This window comes from Mixophyes fleayi, chromosome 7 (genome assembly GCF_038048845.1).
Source record: "Mixophyes fleayi isolate aMixFle1 chromosome 7, aMixFle1.hap1, whole genome shotgun sequence".
In the NCBI taxonomy this organism is placed as follows: domain Eukaryota; kingdom Metazoa; phylum Chordata; class Amphibia; order Anura; family Limnodynastidae; genus Mixophyes; species Mixophyes fleayi.
In genome coordinates this window covers 141,887,323-141,901,828 of record NC_134408.1, presented here as the reverse complement: position 1 = coordinate 141,901,828, position 14,506 = coordinate 141,887,323, and the positions used below count along the sequence as shown (strand labels likewise).

Here is a 14,506-nt window from a genome sequence, read left to right as displayed (position 1 = left end):
CAATCTAATTTGTCTCTGTGTGGATTGCTGTGGTTGTCAACATTTTCCTTAAGTATTCAATAAACATAACAAAAATGTTTCCTTGTACATATCAATATCTGCAGCAAGCATCCACAGGAGGAAACCTATGGAACTTTTGGAAATGTTGGAGAGACCCAGGTTCCCTGTCTGTGTCTTAAACCATGGCTTATGAACCGCGCATGCGCACGGGATCCCCTTGTTGGAGAGCCAAACTCCAGGTCTCGCCATCTGTCCACCAGAGCGCATGCGTCGAGGAATCTCGCGCGATAAGCACTTGCTAGCGACGCGATATTTTAATCTTTTTTTTTCCCCGGCGCATGCGCGGTGAGCACGGTGAGTCCCTGAGAGGTGCCGGTACTCAGTACCGGGAGTACCGGCAGAATTACTCTACCTATTCACAGAAAGTAGCTGCTGGTACGCCTGGACGCACTATGTGACTGTGTTGGATCCCATTGGTGGTGAATCCCTGTCGTCCATGGGACAATGGAGTGACAGCCCCCATTACCTCTGTTTATAAAAGTGAGAAAAACCCAAATTGTCTCTGTTGAGCCTGTTTTTATATAGGAGCCACCATGTCTAGAGGTTCCACGCCGCCCCCCCCTGTAGAGATGTCAAGTGGACCTGTGGCAGAGAGCTGGTGTTACACCCAGGTAAACAAGAACTGTCTTTACATGCCTAGCACATCCTCCTCCATCTGTAATAACCAGAATAATAACTATATAATAATCATAATGATGAGAAGCTTCACACAGTGCTAACCATTTAACCTGCAGAACCCCATGGCTGCATTATCCAGGGCAGCAGATTTAGGTGACCAGCCCTGAGGGAACTACAAATCCCAGCTTGTCCTGCCAGATAGGGCATGTTGGGACTTGTGGTTCCACCACTGATGAAGAGCTGACGGTTCGCGCAAGCCTGCTCTGAAGTGTGTTTTTTTTTATTTATTCATTTATACAAAGTTTTGTAAAGTTTTGCTCATTCCTGTACACAGAATGGGGATTCCCTACTGATCAGCGTTGGGATGTCCCTTTATAAACTTTATAGTGCCTGTAGCATGCTCAAGAAATTACATTGTATATGATATTGCCTGTGTGTTGCATTTTATAAATTATATACAAATAGTTACGTTTTGGATAACTTCTAGTGTTTATTTTTGAAACAAAATGTGTTGGTTAGTTAGCTTCTGGTCCTCTTATTCATTGGGGCATATTCAATTCTTGGCGGAAACGCCAAAAATCTCGCACGCCGTTCACTATTGCCGTTATTACAGTAGTTTTCTTGCTGGCTTTCAGCTCGCAGTTCCCTGAGCCGTGCGCTGAAATCCAGCTATAACTATTACCGTAATAACTGTAATAGTTTTAACGCCGCGGAAAACGGTGAGAATTGAATATGCCCCATTATGTCTTTTCTTTTAATTACTTTAGTTATGGTGATATAGGATGTACGTAATTGCTAAACATAAAGAATAGTAATGTTGGAACTTAACGATAATTAGTTTATTAGCTTGTAGTACACTCTGTTTTCCATAGAGAGGATCTTGGGTGCTCCTACTGAATTACTAGGCAACCTATGTTTTGGGATTTAAGTTTTATAAGCTCCAGGGGGTGAACATGTTTTAGCGATCAATTATAGATCAGCGATTTAGTGCTTTATGTATGCTGTGAAGTATGATCTTGCTGACATATGCACACTGAAGATAATTGATTTCTGCGCCTTTGCGCCTCCCATATACACAATCTTGCATGCTCCATGCTTAAGGCTTTGTACACACAGGGTACAAGAATGGTGTTACTCCTCCAGTGCAGTTGGCTCTATACACTGCACATTGGACTCATCAAGAACACCTGTCAAAGAGATCATTTATGTCTATGTAAAAACAGTTTCCATATTTACTGAACAGCAGGAAGCATCTAAAACAGTACTAGAACAAGCTTTGCTGAATTCCAGGTGCATCCTACACGTAGTAGGTTCAGAGAATGTGTTTACCATAGACATCAGTATTTTCTTTGTAGTGGACACATGTATGTGGCCTGTAGGTAAAACACATAGTGACCTAGGGATCATTGATTCCTGTGCCTACTCTGTTCACACTATGCACTATAGTAAATTAGCTCACAGCTCCTGCAATATGCAGGCACATTGATGCGGATGAACGCTGAGTTCATCCGCATTCCCTGAACACACAAAGTATCCGTATGCCACTCAGTTTACGTTGCAAACTATAGAGTTAAAATTAACTTTTAATCTTTTCATGTAAAACACTTCCCCAGCTACTAAGGTACATATCAACTGGCATTTTCTAAATGCATTTTACACGTTTATAAGACACGTGGGGTTGACTCTATACATTGTTCCTACTGCTACCATAGTCCTTTGCCTTTTTACTTGTGCTGTGTTGTTGTTTTATTTTTTTGGGGAATGACACTTGTACCTTTTCTATGCGCTCTTCACATTTCAATGCATTGGAAAGCTTACAAAGACTAAGAAAATAAGCATGTAAAATGCCAGCGTGTTTTGAGGCCTTGTTGGCTAGTTGTCAAGCAGTTTTATTTCTTTTTAAATATGTTATCCTTTTCTGTAACCCACATGTAGAACAAATAAGTTTAAATTATTTTTAACGGCATTTACCAAAACAGATACATGTTTATGTTTTAATGCAGTGCGTTGCATAATGTTTTGTCAAACGCCAACTGCACATTTTTTCTTTCATGTCTGTGTGTTTTGTCCTTTTGTTTAAATCAAAAATAGAAAAGCTCACATACGCTTCAGTAAACATGCCTGTGGAGACAAGTCCTTACGTTTCAAAGAACTGTCCACCTTCAGATGGCTTTAATTTATTGGTTTGTACATGTCCTGCTGGAACTATTATTAAATACATTACTTAAATGCATTATCGTTCTGGATGCCTTATGTGCTTTTAAGCAATGCATTTATATATAGAGACAGAGCAGGCTTGGATTTGTGTAAGGTATATGTGACAAACTGCCTAGAGGCATAACTTGCAATGCTGAGAAATGATTGGTCAGAACTCAGGACAGGTCACTGGAATCACTGGCCAGTCAACACTAAGAACCGTAGTACTTGTCTCGGACATGTTCAGTTCCAATTATTGATTGGCCGCTGATCACAGTGACCTCTCTAGAGTTGTGCCAGATCATCACTGTGCAGTCTCAAATGAACACTGTGCCGTCACTGGAAGTACCCCTGGTCATCCCAGCGCAGGGGATCCAGATGGGGCAGCACGGTGGCTCAGTGGTTAGCACTTCTGCCTCACAGCGCTGGGGTCATGAGTTCAATTCCCGACCATGGCCTTATCTGTGTGGAGTTTGTATGTTCTCCCCGTGTTTGCGTGGGTTTCTTCCGAGTGCTCTGGTTTCCTCCCACACTCCAAAAACATACTAGTAGGTTAATTGGCTGCTATAAAAATTGACCCTAGTCTCTCTCTGTCTGTGTGTGTGTGTTAGGGAATTTAGACTGTAAGCTCCAATGGTGCAGGTACTGATGTGAATGAGTTCTCTGTACAGCGCTGCGGAATCAGTGGTGCTATATAAATAAATGGTGATGGTGATGATATGTACCCAACCGTCAGTGCCATGCTTTATTAAATAAGACAAGTTCCCTGTATATATCTTGCTGTGACACTTGATGTAGGAACTGAAAAGATGATGAACTTGTTTGTGAGATTATACTTTCCCCACGCTGTGTCACACAGCACGTAAATCAGTGAATTAGTGATAATCAATAAAGCGTGGCGTTGATATGCCTGCAGGAGAAGGTGAATCATATTGTGAACAAGAAAAAAAAAAACAGATTGTAAAACTTCCATTTCATGGTACAAGCTTGGATTGGCTACCCCAAGGTCAGATGAGCCATTGGAGAGTGCACAGATTGATTTTGAGCTATTTAAATGCATTTGGCTGGCTTAATATATTTAGTTGCCATTATTAACAGTTGTATATTCATTTTGAGGGTCTTAAATTTATGGGGGTAGGTTAAAATAAATAATACTTGATTTTGGATTGTTGTGTTCGTTTTGAGGAGTGTGACATTAACTTGAGACTGGCTTAATGGTTGGAGTATTTGCATTATGACACAGGAACTGTGTAAGATGCAGATGTATCCAGAAATCACCTTTGTGTGGTATTCAGCATAAATGAACAGCTTTGTCTGGTGGTACAAAGACGTGGCTGAAAAGCACAGAAGGAAGCTAAAAAATAAACAATATATTATATAACCGTAAATTAAAGTTATCGAGGATCATATACGAACCAATAGATTAGACATCGGAAGGTGAAATTTTTAGTTACTGGAGATAATTGAAAATGTTGGAAACTCTTTTTTTCATTGGCATTTTCAGTGTTTATAGCTCCAGCAAATGAATTTATTTATTTTTGTTTTGCTCCCCTAAGATGGAAACATGTAGCAGTATCGATGGTAAATTTGGAAAAGTGCAAGTGTTGCCCATAGCAGCCAATCAGATTCTAGCTATCATTTTCTAAAATGTAATAGATAACAGATAGCAAGAATCTGATTGGTTGCTATGAGCACTCCACTTGTTTCCATTAGAAGTTTTTAGTAAATCTACCCCCAACTGATCATTTAAACCAAATGTTTTATTCTATTGTCTTATCAAGGGAATAAATAGAATACATTTTGGTTGGTGACAAATTGGGTTCAAGTAATTCTAAAAATATATTTTTGCTGTCAAGTTGTTAAAAACAGAAAAGCAAAATGCATTTTATTTTTAATTATTTTTTTTTGTCAGGTCAAAGTAGTGAAATTCTCCTATATGTGGACCATAAATAACTTCAGTTTTTGCCGAGAAGAAATGGGAGAAGTTTTAAAAAGTTCTACTTTCTCATCAGGGCCAAATGATAAAATGAAATGGTAAGAACCTCTACTCCTGCTTCTCCGCATTCTTGTTATTTGTTATTAGTCATATACGTCAATAAAGGTGAAAAAAATGTTTTTTCCTATTTTCTCCTAGGTGCTTGCGCGTTAACCCAAAAGGACTGGATGATGAGAGCAAAGACTATCTGTCCTTGTATTTACTCCTGGTCAGCTGTCCGAAAAGTGAAGTTCGAGCGAAGTTTAAATTTTCTCTGTTAAATGCTAAAAGGGAAGAAACAAAAGCCATGGGTCAGTAATTTCATTTTGTATTGATGTTAGTAGTGATATTTGTGCTGTGTTTGTGCTAGTATATTTCAAACAGATACTCGGGGGTTATATTTACTAAACTGTGGGTTTGAAAAAGTGGAGATGTTGCCTATAGCAACCAATCAGATTCTAGCTGTCATTTGTACAATGTACTAAATAAATGATAACTAGAATCCAAATGGTTGCTATAGGCAACATCTCCACTTTTTCAACCACAGTTTAGTAAATATACCCCTCGTTGTCAATAGAGGCTTTACCTACTAAGGGATTTCTACTTGTTATATTCCTCTTTCCTGCGGCTAGTTTACCCTGGCAGGGTTCCCATTCTCTCTAATATTGGCATTCTCGGCTGGAATCCTTCACTAATAATGTTGGAAGGAGTCAAAACAGTAAGACACACAAGTAAAAATGACAGCTAGCCCCTGATTGGCCACATCACTTATTCAAGCAGTCCTCTGTAATTTCTACCTGTTTATTGGGTCCCTCCTCTTCTCTGACCATCCACTGCAGCCAGCAAGCCCCTCGAACATCTTTAGGACAGTGTCCTAAAGGGATATGATAGTCAGAAAAGTTGAGAATGCAGTCCTGTGAGCTGCTGTGACATCACTCTCCCAGCCCACACGGTGCATTTCTGCCAAGCCACTATGTCCGAGAAGCACCTCACTCTCCTGACACGGCAACGTGGTGTAGAGGGGTCAGCGAGAGCTTAGTGGACATATTTAGTTGGGAAGCATGTAGCATGTCACCGGATTATACCCTATTTGCTTATTACATAGTGTTTTGTATCCTTTGAAACTCACCCGAGAGATGGCACAACCCGTAGAGAGCTTGCTACGGGTCAGCTGGGTCTTGGAGAAACTTAATTTTTGTTGTGCTTATTATATAAGAAGATGTAAAGCCAGTGCAGAACCCGGCGACGGGATCTCTAATGGATTTACACTCTGAGTTATTTCATATATAGTAATACATGGGCTTTGCTATAGATGTGTGTGTGTGTGTGTGTAAGCGTTATTTGTAAGGAATATTCTTTGTCTTGTTGCCAAAAAAACTCTGCTTCAGCTGTACAATTAATTAAGTTGTTGTGAGGAAAAATTCTCATTGTGATCAGAAGTTATTTCCTTTGTAAATCATCCTTGAATTGGAAGATAATTAATTTACTTTTGTCTGTTAGTAGTTTAATCTTTCAGTAATTGTCACAATTTGCAATGTTGATATAATATAGCGACCTAGCTCGTCTGTAAGATTATAAACCCTGTCTATGCTCAATATTTCCAGCATTGGTTCTGATATGGCTGATATGACCTTAGCGTTCCCGAAATGCAGCGTTTGGAAATTAATTTATCGACAAATAGCACGGGCATGGGAAATGGCAAATGCAGTGTTTACAGTTTTTGCTTGTAAAGTAGCTTCTGAATGTTTATCATTTGTTGGGCAAATATTGTACTTAAACACCTGTGTTTTGTGACCATTCTATAAGCACTGTGGGGTAAATGTATCAAAGTCCGGTTTCTTCATCTCGCGGAAGATCGGCGTCTTTGCAGTTAAAATCTAAAGGCAAACTTGCCTTTACAAGCCACCGTCCCTTTAAATTGTGTGTACAACCCAAATTGATATATTTGTATATGACGATTAAATGCATTTTATAGTGTTTTTCTGCAGTTCTTGTTAAATTGCAAAGTGTAAACAATTGGTTAAAGCGGCGCTACTACTTAGTAAGTGGTGGTAGTGTAGCTAATATTGGAGGCTGAGACAATTATAATGATAATTCAGCCTATCGTTCTATTATCAATGTTTACCTCCTGAATGAATAATATAACTTTGTCCCTAGTGAATTAATAGGCAGAATATTCAGTATGTAATAGAACACTGCTATTGTTATTAATTTTTTTTTATTATTATTATTTTTACTCCCCAGTGTTTGTCTGACTGATATAATCGTCAGCTGAGTTTGACAAGCCTCTGGAGATATACCTCAGGACTCCTGAGTTCTAACAGAGTAATCAATATGCCTCCTAATTAATGCAAATATGCAGAAAAATGTTCTCTGTATATAATTATCATATGTTTTACTGAACATCTCTATTCAGTTAAGTGTAAAAAAAATAAAAAATCATTTGCTCATAGTGAACAATTACAAGATGGTATTTAAAAGGGTTCGCCACCTTCAGAGACCTTTAATAGTTTAAAAATACCCTCTCACTGCTTTAACTAAATACCTTGCTTTGTATTTATTGCTTCCTTTTGTGTTTTGAGTGTTAATTTGCAATTGCAGTATAAAAAGCACAAGTATACTTAAAGAACATTTGCATGCTTTATCGCTTTAAGACGGTGTCCAGTTTGAGATATGTACATTTTAAATGTACTGTCCACCTCATTAAATGAATAGTGGTGTTTCTAAACCATGGACCCCCTATTCTGCGCTGATGCCATCAGTCATTTACATGGGCCGACCCAACACTATGTACCAGCACACCCGGCTTCGCACACGGAGGTCTCTTTTCTGAGTGACCGTTTCTTCCTGCTGCCTCCATTTCCCTCCTCACATCATGTCACTGCCCCTGTCACATGCAGCCCTGTCCTCACTAACATGATCACATGACCGGACAGGTCACCGCCTCCCACATACTCAGCTCATTCATCTCCTACTGCTGGGACCTTTCTGATGATCTGATTGGCTAAGAAATAGTTCAGACACTGACTGGGAAGGAGGTAGCACAGACTGTAGGGAAACGTACAATTTAAAAACTCATCAGTCGAGTCCTATTACTACTATAGAGACTGGAAGTTTAAGGATTTTTTTGGGGCCGCAAAATCTTTTAAAAGTGTGTTAGGTGGAATTGCTTGTTTTTATAGTACAACAACAGATCGGGACCTACATCTTGCCTCTGTCTATTTCCTACATGAAGTAAAGGTTAAATAAAAAATCTTTTCCAGCATCTCCCACAAACAAGCAACCTTGTTTTCTCACCCCTTATTTCTTACAGGAATAGATTCAGTTCATGTAGTGTTAAAAACTCCAGAGGCAGCGATACCAGCAGCACGTCTGGATATATAAAGTGCGTTTTAGTGATCATTATCTAAACAATTATCTTTAAAATTAAAGTTTTGTTTTTTTGTTCGACTTTCTTTAAACTAAATGGAGCTGTATTTCCATATTTTTCACTGTACTTTATCATTTTAAATGTACCTTTATTGCTCATTGTTATGTACCTTTTATTTTTTTATTTATTTATTTTAATTTCATATCTTAAACAGAAAGTCAGAGAGCCTACCGGTTTGTCCAAGGCAAAGACTGGGGCTTTAAGAAGTTTATCCGGCGTGATTTTTTGCTTGACGAAGCAAATGGTCTTTTACCGGATGATAAACTGACGCTGTTCTGTGAGGTGGGTGGAATTATATTTTACCGCTCTGCTGTTAAATGCTGTTAAGTTATTATTCTGTTGTTATTTTAAACAATGAGCCTCCATTGTAACCCTGCATTGTCGCTATGCTGGTATTGTTACTTATAAATATTAGGTTTAATTGTAATTTCCTTGATTTATCTACTTGACTGTGGATTGGATAGGATATTAGTGTTACTGCGTATATAAAGTTAAATACGAAGGTATAACAGGTTGTGCCCCCATATTCACTGACTGATGCCCCTGCTTACCCCCTAATGTCCAAGTTCCTGCTTTGCTGCGTGTTACTAGGGGTCATTAACTATGACGAATAGCGCTGCTTAGAGGGCTTGCGCATTAGACTCTAATTGGATGCCCCATTGACACAGGTAGTGAATTAGAATGTTGGCTTCTTTCTGCTTAGGTGTTTCACTTACAGATGACATTTGTTGATTAGTTTGTCCATGACCGCATGGCACTTTGCTGAATTTTGCTTTATTTTCTGTCTTCCTTCTGTGATTTGTGAAGAATGTATTCATATTGGCATACAAAGCTTATGGTATAAATGGTTCGTAGTTATATGATAAGGTCTGTTTGCCTTGTGCATTGGTTATATAACAAGGAAACCACCATTAGTTTTCCTTTATTGAAGTAATGTCTTTTATTAGCGTTGGCAACAAAAAAAATAGAATCTAGGATAAAAATGGGTTAGCAGGTCAGTCGGAAGCTAACTAGTTTCATCCCTGCAACCTCCTCTGCAACAGAAAACTGGGATCAGTAACCAGGTGGAGCCGAGGATTATTTCGCCATTACAGAGAGACAGGAAGAAATGTATCACTTACAGAAGACTGGTGGTTCCCTACATCTCAAAGTCCTGGGCATTGTATGTAAAGCATACTTGCCCACTCTCCCAAAATGTCTGGGAGACTCACAAATTCTGGGTAGGTTTCCCAGGAGAGCATCCGGGGCTGGATGGGTGCCTCCAAGATGCAGTTTGTGATGAATCGTGCTATTTTGGTTCTGCCCCCCACCATTGCATAGTGAGTGGTATAAATACAAGGCTGAAAAGCACAGCATGAAGGAAGTAAAAGTACGCGGGAGGGGGGGGGAGTTTATGCACGTTCAATCCAATGAATTAAAATCACATGACGAAAAATCTCTTTGGTGGGGACAGCCTGCATACAAAAAATTGGGGGGGTATTCAATTGTTAGCAAGACGGGTGAAAATCCTGCGCTTGAAAAATATTACCGTTAAACTCGCTGAAATCCAGCGAGTAAATTACCGTATTAACGGTATTTACGCGCAAATTACCGTATTAACGGTAATATTTTTTCGAGCGTGGGATTTTCACCCGTCTTGCTAACAATTGAATACCCCCAACATGGGGGGTCACAACAAAATAAAGATGCTGGAATCAACAAAACAAATGTAAAATATATACATCTGTTACATTGTTAAGTAATGTGCTTAACCTTTCTACAATATAGACTAGAATGTTGCTGTCACCACCAAAGAATATATTCTAAGTTCTCCGGGCTCATTTGGAAGTCTGTAGTGATGTTCATATATCCGTGTATATCCGTAATACCCAAAAATGTTAGACGTCGTGACTTCTTGACTCCTGGAAAATTTCAAGCCCCCCCCCCCAGGAGTCCCTAATGAAAACCACCTTCTTCCCCTCTGGCAATTAACCGGTTAATGCTGGAAGACAGTTTGTCTTAATACAAAATGTTATGTGATTTGTAATTGCCTAGTTGTGTTCCCGGAGTAAAGGTCTGCGAGGACACCGTTCTGCCCGTTGTTAGCAAAGCAATTTGAGTTTCATAAACCAGTCATGTGCGGAAGGTCACAGCCCGGAATCGGCTGCTAAACACATCTTCACACGTCCTCATGGCTCGCGCGGTTTGATTAGTAGCTCTCGCGGCTTATGAATGTGTTAACTGCTAATACACTTCCTTTGATCGGAGTCTCCTGCAAATGTGTAATATTGGCAAGATTGCAACTTAATTATATGATATTATTGTGTGCATGGGAATAATTGATATACGGCCCCGGAGACCACATGGCGCAAATATAGCACATCCTATTTCCATTTAGACAAGTTAAATGAGGTGTACAATGAATTTGTTATGAATACAATTATGTGGCTGACAAAGGAAATGAAGCAAGCGTCTGGTCCCAGAACGAGCACAATATGAGCGGACTGCTCAGCTTCCACTTAATGGCCTAACCGATTGGTGATTTTGGTAATCTGTAGGATGTCATTAAAAGATATTCTAAAAAAATAGACATTTGTGGAATGTTATCGTAGAGTGCATTATTCCCTGTATAAATATTGTAATACATATGTGTATTAAGTTCCTGACCATTCTTATAAGCTATAATATCCTCAGAGGCAATAACCATTAGTATTACTGTAGTATTAAAGGCTGTATAACTTCTATATTTTTATTTGTGCAGTAATTGTGACAATACTGGGAGTATTTAGAAGCTTTGGGCTAGCTATAGTGATGTAATGAATGATTTTGCTGCTGTGCCATATCTACTAACATGATGCATTTCACCCTTGGCAGCTTGTTTTATGCCCATTTTTCAAACAAGCGTCTTAACGGAATTAAGGAAGGCTCGATGAATGAACTGATATAGTTTGTTCCTTAATCCAGTGGGGAGCTAGGCGTGAATAACTGAAGCAGAGCAGTGCAGGAGTTTTTATTACAGATGCGAGCAAGCGGTATTATCTCAAAGAGCCATGGAAGAGGTTCACAAAGGCTGTGTAGCAGGAATGGAGTATTAGAGTCCTATATGCACCTTACCCCAGGCTCACGTGTTTTGCAGCAATTGACTGGCTCCTGATTATGGTTTTCTTTATCTTGGCAGCTGTACAGTACAGTTAGCGCTGTCTTCCTCATCCTGCTGGGTTGTACGGTTTTTGAAGCATGTGGAAAGGCAAGGTTTAAATGTTAGAAATTTTTGTCATTATATAACCTTTCCTCTATTCCAGGGGTCAGGGAACTTTTTTTACCCCAAAATATATTTAGATACGCCAACGTTACCCCCTTGATTTGAAAGGAAGGAAATCATATATTATTAATTATTGGAATTCAAAATTTTATTGAATCTATTCAAAATTTCTTTTGAAAGCTTCAACTTCAAAACTTCAGGTTTTGGAGAAATGATGTTGCTTTATTTTTAATACGAGAGCATCAATATTAAGGCATTTTGATGCAGAGCCATTTGGATACAGTCTTCAGCGTCCAATCGATTTCTCCGCTTTGTTTTTATGTTCGTTAGAGTGGAAAATCCTTGTTCACAAAGGTAGGTTGTTGTAAAAGGCAGCAACTTTTTGACTGCCTCCTCATGTGCAATTTTGATGCCTTTGCAGCTGTTGACATCCAAAAATATGACAGATCCGCTTTGTTTTCAAATGCAATACGTGCTTCATTATTGTATCAAAGCTCAAGAAGTGCCTCTGCCAACCCCTGAGGCCCTTCTGGTACAACAGCAATTTCACATTTAAAGGGGTCTACAATACAACTGACAGCATGTGAATCGGCAGCATTACCACCAGGAATTTAATTTTTACCCCATTTGGGGTAATTTACCGCTGTTCCCTGACCATTGATCTATTCCCACCACTTACCCATTACAACGCGGATGATGCTTCTCCTTTGGGTGCTGTATACTCAACTCCGCATCCAATCGGATGCCTTTGTAGCTACTGATTGAAAGGAGGAGTTGGGAGGGTTCTGAGAAGTGTAGACGAGTCAGCGTCCTATGTGGGTGGTGAAATTATTGTCATTCGTCCACTTGGCCCTCAGGCCAAGAGGACGGATCGCATGTAAGCATGGTCAGTGGATGTCCACACACCGCTAAACGGCTGTTATCTGCTGACCAGATTACTGGGCATGCTCGGAAAAGCCAGAAGTTTGATTGGATTATTATTGGCATTTTGCTTGTTTTCTCGCCACTCATGTGACTGTGGTTCCCCTTTTAATAAATACAAATCTGAACATATTTATAAATATATGATGAATCCAAGTCCACTAATAAATGGCTTAAAATTTCTAGTTAAATGATAACTCCACTCTAAAGAATGGTATTACCTAATTAAAACCATTCTGCTGGTTACTACAGAAATTCTGCCTGAAATTGCCTGTTGAAAACGTAGAAGCACACTTACTACATTTGATAAGTTAAATAAATGTCCTTTTGTAACCCTTTTAAAAAAATAACTAGGCACTGCACTGATTATATTTCCATGGCTACAGATATTGCCAAGGAAGGCCAGCTACTCACAAACTGTAAATCACAGTAAGAATGTGTTTGTGTTTTCAACAGGTAATTTCAGGCAGCCTTCCTGTTTTGAGGTGTCAGGGGTTATTCCAGTAAATTGTAGCACACGTCAGAGAAATCTTAGTTGGGAAAATCTTTTTTTGAGTGGTATTAACTCTTTAATTGTCATATATATGTATTATGCCTATGATTTACTGTGGGGAATTTCTTCCTTTCTATTTACTAGGTGAGTGTGGTTCAGGATTCTGTGAACATATCAGGCCAGTCCAATACAAACAATCTGAAAGTCCCAGAATGTCGCTTAGCAGAAGACTTGGGTTATCTCTGGGAAACCACCAGATTTACAGACTGCAACTTGTATGTAGGAGGTCAAGAATTTAAAGCTCATAAATCTATTCTTGCAGGTAATGTTTTCAATAATTATTTCATGATTATTTCCACCTGTACCCCCACTAAGAAGAGTGTATTCCTGACGATGGCTCTCCTCTCTCTCTCTTGCAGCTCGTTCCCCGGTGTTCAGTGCAATGTTTGAACATGAAATGGAAGAAAGTAAAAAGGTATTATTGTTCACAGCTCCCTACCAGAGAGATAAATCTCTTCTAACAGCCTCTGACTGTTTGGGTTTTGTTTTCTAATATTTCACTTGAAAAACCCTTTCCAGATGGTCGGTATTCCGCGTTATTTACGGCTCTGCTCAATGCTTTCATTTTTACTGTACTTTTTTAGATTGTGCCAGACACTCTCTGTTGTTTCTATAACAGAATGATCTGTCTGTTGTTTCATTGTAGTGATAGATGTGTGGAACAATGGCAGAAGTATTTCTTGGTATATTTATGTAGGGAAAGTATTGTGACATATTAACGGGGCACACTGACCCGGTAGCCTCGTCACGGTATTTGGGAGTAAATTACCTGGTCACGAAGTATAAAATGCAAGTTACTATATGTAAAATAGCTGATTCGACGACACAATGGACACAATTTCAGTAAAACTGAGTTATTTGGAATAAGATGTAGTTTATAAAGACATTTTTTTTGCTGTGCAAAACCAATTTTATGTATGACTAGCTACTTCAAGTGTACCTCCCAGTCTATATTTATCTAATTATTAAACGTCCGAGACTAGTACTTTTTATGAGGCGAAGCTTTCGTCAGTACGTACTTCTACTGAGGTCCTCCAATAAAGAAACTGTTTTACTCGGGGTGTAGGGAGTTTTGCCAATATTTTGGGTAATGTAAAGCATGTCTTAATATTCGTTTGCTAGTTGAAATTAGAGACCGCTGATAATGTAGCAGTTTCACAATTAATTTCTTACTTTAATTGTTACCAGATGACTTAACGGTATAGTAACTGCTCACAATACAGAACCGAGATGGTACTCGGTGAGCAATGCATCATGGGAGATGTTCCTTTTTCAGCCACGGTGTTTGCCGTATAGCATTTGGTGTATTCATAGGTTCTAATTTCTTGCTCTGAACTCTGCGCACCTTTGTTCCCATACAGAATAGAGTAGACATTCACGATGTGGACCCTGAAGTATTTAAGGAAATGATGAGATTTATCTATACAGGAAAAGCCCCTAATCTAGACAAGATGGCTGATAACTTGTTAGCAGCAGCGGATAAAGTAAGTCGTTTGCCAATTAAATGTGTGT

General features: G+C 39.2%; 1 protein-coding gene across 2 annotated transcripts in view; it reads left to right on the top strand.

Annotated features, from left to right (window-relative positions):
- The first annotated feature begins 343 nt into the window (after positions 1 to 343).
- The window catches only part of SPOPL (speckle type BTB/POZ protein like), a 76,381-nt gene continuing 62,218 nt past the window's right edge, over positions 344 to 14,506 (top strand). For both annotated transcript variants that reach the window (XR_012678315.1, XM_075180938.1), the window contains exons 1-7: positions 344 to 671; positions 4,787 to 4,908; positions 5,009 to 5,160; positions 8,434 to 8,561; positions 13,079 to 13,256; positions 13,354 to 13,409; positions 14,356 to 14,478. Coding sequence is in view for 1 of the 2 variants with exons in the window: in XM_075180938.1 (XP_075037039.1) it covers positions 594 to 671; positions 4,787 to 4,908; positions 5,009 to 5,160; positions 8,434 to 8,561; positions 13,079 to 13,256; positions 13,354 to 13,409; positions 14,356 to 14,478 (837 nt within the window). In the remaining variant the exon portion in view is untranslated. The remainder of the gene's footprint in view (positions 672 to 4,786; positions 4,909 to 5,008; positions 5,161 to 8,433; positions 8,562 to 13,078; positions 13,257 to 13,353; positions 13,410 to 14,355; positions 14,479 to 14,506) is intronic.